Genomic DNA, 5,268 nt, shown 5'->3' with positions numbered 1-5,268 from the left:
GGGGGACGCTGGCGGCGCGAGCTGCCCGGAGCAGCTCGCCAGAGACTCCGAGGGTCCCCCCTGGTCCTGCACTGGGGTCTGGATCACCTCTCCAACCTCCAGGGATTCCCAGCAGGGCAAGGACGCTGCACACAGCAGAAACTGCTACCCTAACTTGCCCGACTTCTCCCTGGGACCCTCGGAGCAGGGGCATAGTGTAATTTGTAAAATTGCATGTACCTGATTAATGCATTTTGATACCCAAATCCATTTAGTCAACACACAGTCATTTATGTGACACAGCCTCCAACCAGACTCGGCGCTGAGCTCCTGGCACTGACGCCGTGGGTGCTGTGGGAGGGTTATGGCCACATACTGCCAGAAGCACAGTTTGACCAGCCTATTCATGCTACAATACACCTCTCCCACCATTCCACATACAGGTCTGTCTGTTGTTACCAATAGCCCATCAGGTCCTGTTTGCATTGCCCTGTATGTTGAGAAATGACCAAATAACATCCAACGTGCTCTCTTACCTGAAGAGATGCTAAGTAGAACAACTGAAAGAAAGTGCCTTGGTGTTACTGATTTCTCCCATTATAATCAGACAACATATAAATGCATTAAGGGCTTTACACCAATAAGGAGCAGCTGTTGAATGAAGTAAGACACAGCAACAGCAAGTCAAATCTATATATAAGAGACTAGGTTAACACTTTCATTAACACTTGAGTACTAGGAGGGCTAATCACAACTACTTTAGTGTGGAAACAGTTTGGAAACTAAGAAAATCCCAAGTCGAGGCAGGACCCAAATAATTTGTCTCTCCAGTAAGGCAACCACACATACAGAACATTATGTTGTTTTACATCATACCTGTAGATCGCTATGGTGGAGAAAAATTCACATCCCCTGTCTAGGAAACCTTACCTTTTAGTCCAAATGAAATTGTCACACTATCAGCTCTGCTGGAGCAAAATAAATAGCATGCTACAAACTATGCAGTGCAGTATAACCCTTCTGTGATGGATCCGATAAATCCTTCCTCAGCCACCGTTCCTCCTTGGATAGCCCTACTTTGCAGGGAGAAGGACCAAGCCACATAGTTATCAATCCTACTGGTGCATGAGATGCCAGATTCTACCTTTGCTATCCACACCACAGAGCAACAGCCAGCACAGGACTTCGGGGACATGGGTAGGAAGAGCTGTAACACAGGGGCTCCATAGACAACACAGTTCCAGCTGAGGGCACCTCAGCTTGTTCTTCAGGTATGAGAACAGAAGAGGAAGTGAGAGCTCCTCAGTGACATAAAACTTTTAACAATAAGATGGGGGGGGGGGAAATAAAGCTCATTTTCCTTTTTTTGAAGAGCTCCTGCTTCCTTTATTATGTTTTATGATACCAGAATCTAGCACTAACCCAGGAAGAGTCCTGATCACATTACAGACTTCATTAACGAATAATTTGTAATTGCAGAGATCATCGTCTAACATGACTATACTAAAGCATTTTTATCATAGTTTTGGCAAAAATAAGTAATTTGTCCCTTATTTAATATTTGTATTACAATGGCACCCAGAGATCCACTAAAGAAAAAACTCCATGAAGCTGGACGCTTTGGAAACATAGACCAGAAAATGTCCTTACTCTAGAGAGCTTACAATCTAAGAAAGCTTTGTAGATGTTTACATTAACAAGTACTTTAAAAGTTATGCTTTGCAAAGTTCAAAATTATCAGAGCAGATCCAAAACACTCAAATATTCAGATTTGGTGGCCAATTTCCCATATGTGCCACTTCACTCATCAAGTTAGTCAAATGTTGTCATCAATTTTAATATTCTCCCTAGCAGGATAGATAAGAACAGAGTCACTGAAAGGTTGGTAAACAGTGCTACAAGCCAAGATTCTCAACAAGCTCTAGTAAACTCAGGTGACACAGGCCTTAAATGCTGAACTCACAACCCTTCCAGGGAAGGTAATTTTCAGAAGTTACTAAATCTTTACTTTCAAGTCAAGTACAGTGTTACAGGATAGGTTTCCAGACCCTGACACACCACACAAATATACCCATTAAGCTCTTAAAAATTCTTACAATTTAAGGTAATTTTTCTATGTGCCATATAAGCTATAGCCATGAGTGTTGTCCTTTCAAGAAAAAAATAAGGGATAGCTGGAGGCAAAAATCATGTCTTAAAACCTCTATGTACTGTATGCAAGAAGTAAAAGAATTACAGTAGTAGCTAACTGTAGGTGTTTTGGATGAAGCTGTGAATCTATGTGGAGTATTTTTGTAGATGTTCCTCATGATCATCATCCCCATGTTGTTGTTGATAATGCCGGTACAATTTGGACACCCAGGCTCCTCCCATCCCTTCTGCTGCTGGAAAGTGTCCGTTGGACATATTGAGTATAATGGAGGTCAAGGATTTAATGTAATTTTTGGCCAGTGTGAGAGTCTCTATTTTGGAAAGTTTATTCTCAGCTCTCACATGAGGGATCACCTCCCGCAAAGCCTGGAACGCATTGTTGAGCTTGTGCATTCTCTGCCTCTCCCGCTCATTGCTTTCCAGTCTCCTCAAATTTCTGTCCTTATTGCTCCAAGGATGCTTGGCTCTGGCTGTAGTGATCTTGCTGCTTTCCTTCTTTCCCCCATTCCTCCTTTCTTTGTGTTGCAAACATTTCACCAGTTCTTTTTTTCTCATTGCTGACTCCTCAGAAAATGCTTCTTTGTCAACAGTATGCCTTTGCTTCTTTCCTTTGGTTTTGGTCTTCATGTTTTGGTAGATGTACTGGTATTAAGCATCAATGTGCTGTAAAAACATGACACCAATATCTTTTAACTTTTGCACAGTTCCATGCTGAACAAATGATCTGATGCAGGTTTGTTTGATATGTTCGTTTACTTGTTCACTACTGGAAAACCATCATTGGCTCTCTTAATTTAGTGATGTCATTTTAGAAGTTGTGAATGTTATTAGTCAAGATGACCTGTGCAGAAGAACAGAGGAGAAAATCTGTTTTTAGAGAACAACAGATCCTCCTTCAGCTGGAAGGAAGAGGTTACAGAAGGAGCAGAGGCCAAGTGAATGGAACCACTGAAACAGATACAGTGAATCACCTACTGGTGTCCTCACGTACGGGAAGCCAAGTGAAAAACAGACACCTCTCTACTTTTGTAAGTAGGCCTCAAACTGGAGAGATTTCTCCTCTCTCACTGCACGTAAGAAAATTGTCTCCAAGCCAATCCAGTCTTCCTGTGGGAAGAGTAACCACAACTCAAAAAATAATCAGGAGTACAATGGTCAGTCAGGTTTGATAACATGTTGCCTCTGTTTTTTGATCTCGCATACTTCTGTTTTCTCCCAGCTCTAGTTACCACAAGCTGTAATAAAACCATACACTGCTTCATTGTATGTATGCAGGCTTACATGCGGGGTGTTAGACAGAACCCTCAGGCTCTTACTTGGAAAGTAATTTCTCCTTGAACTCCTGGTAATTGCTTTTTGTAGGAATAGATTTCCACTGTATTTATGAGCAGTCCACTAGAGGGAAACATGACATGCTAATTCATATAGGGGCTCAGAAACTCCTAGCCAGCAACATGTTTTCACCCACAGCATCTCTGCATTCTGGGCTAGTCCCCACCACACACACACAAAAAAGCACTTCCCTCTTCCAACAATCATCAAATAAAGGTGGGGCTTAATTGCAGTTTCTGCCCCAGTTCAACAGCAGCAGAGCAGTATTTATTCTCCAGGTTGTCCAAAAAGACACAGCAATGTTCCTTCCTCACATGTTAGCAAGGCAGATGACAGCACTGAAGTTTTACCCTCCCTCAGCCCAGATTCTGTGCCAACACTACATCTGAAGACAGCAGCCTCACAGCAACCCTGCCTCTAACACCAATGATCAATGTTACTGAGACTCTATCTCCAAAATGCTTCCTTCCACTTTCTTCCAGTTCATGTAGTCACAGAAAGGTTAGGTCTTAAAAAAATATATTTTTATGCTGATGCTATTATGTAGGAGCAGTTAGACAGTTGGTGAGCCAATAAAAAAAACCCACTAGCCACAGGTGCTTGACTGTCCCAGTATAGGACACCAACCTTCACTGGAGCAGGTGGTGAGCAGTTCCCGGGTGTGCTGCAGTAAATATCACTTCCCCTCTCAGTTTTTTTTAGAGACATCTTCAGCTGCTCAGCATTCACAGTGACTCAGTTCTCTGCCTATGAGGGCATCCTGGCCATCCCCAGGTTCCTTCCTACCAGGGAGGCAACTTTGCCAGAAAGGACAGGAATTCACAAAGTGGTTTGGTTAGGGTAGCACCCAGGTGACAAATGCTGAGAGAAAGACAGCACTGAACAGCTTGTGTTATGGGAGCCTAGGAGAAATTCTGGAGACACACGGGTATCTTAAGCAAGAAAATAGGACTAAAGCCAAGCACTGGGTTTATTCTGGACTCTTAGTCTAACTCATTTGGCAGAAAAGGCATAACTGCAGAACAGAAGAGTAAAGGCAGGCACAAAGACCACCAGTCAACTTCCCCCCTCCAGCGCAAAAAGCACTGTTGGGGAGAGCAGAGAAATGAGCAGCTGCTGTTTGAAAGGAAAACAGCCTGCAGGACTTGGTGAAGAGGAGGTTCGTGGAGGCAGCCAGCAGAGAAAGCTGGAAGAAAATCCAAGAGAAAGGAAGCTTCAGCAAACTGTGGGAGCAAAGTAGTCTTTAAAACTGCAGGCTGGGGGAAAGCAAGTGGGATGACGTGGGATAAGAGGGTGCTTAGCTGGCTGAGGTTTGCTTTCAGACTGCTGCACACTGCTGTAACCCTGAGAAACTACCTCATGGAGCCACAGCCAGGCTGCCAGGACCCCCAGGGAGACAGCATGAGTGTGTGCAAGGAGGAAATGGAGATGGAGAGGGGATCAGGAGCAACAGACTGGGGTCATCAAGAGAAACCAAAGAGAGCAAGCAGCCAAATACCAGCGAATTTTCCACCCTCTGCACCTGTCTGTCAGGGCTGGTGTCCCTCCTCTGTGACTTACCACTGCCACCAGCTGTGGAGAAGGTGCCTAGAGCCCAAGAGGTGACATAGCGGAGACCTGTGGGAAGCCAGGAGCAGCAGGAGGGTCTGTGGGTGCAGCAGGGGCCCTGCCTGTCCTCTGGGCTGGGCCAGGGTCTGTCAGCAGGAGCCCATGAGGGAACCAGGACCTGCCTCACGCCGAGGTGAGCCCCAGGAACGAGGTGGGGAAGCACTGACAGGAGGACCCCAGGCTGGCGCTGCTGCCACG

The 5,268-nt window shown here is 45.0% G+C and overlaps 1 protein-coding gene across 1 annotated transcript; it reads right to left on the bottom strand.

Moving 5' to 3' along the window:
• Positions 1-2,256: 2,256 nt before the first annotated feature.
• Positions 2,257-2,787, bottom strand: BHLHA15 (basic helix-loop-helix family member a15). The gene has a single exon (XM_009286366.1). It carries the CDS (start codon positions 2,755-2,757, stop codon positions 2,257-2,259), a length of 501 nt encoding a protein of 166 aa, XP_009284641.1. The 5' UTR covers positions 2,758-2,787.
• Between the last annotated feature and the right edge of the window lie 2,481 nt (positions 2,788-5,268).

This window comes from Aptenodytes forsteri, unplaced genomic scaffold (genome assembly GCF_000699145.1).
Source record: "Aptenodytes forsteri isolate BGI_AS27 unplaced genomic scaffold, ASM69914v1 Scaffold55, whole genome shotgun sequence".
In the NCBI taxonomy this organism is placed as follows: Eukaryota; Metazoa; Chordata; class Aves; order Sphenisciformes; family Spheniscidae; genus Aptenodytes; species Aptenodytes forsteri.
This window is presented reverse-complemented; position numbering and strand designations above follow the sequence as displayed.

What these genes read in the sequence shown, in the direction of transcription:
- BHLHA15 (XM_009286366.1), bottom strand. Translation starts at nt 2,757, where the DNA reads ATGAAGACCAAAACCAAAGGAAAGAAGCAAAGGCATACTGTTGACAAA.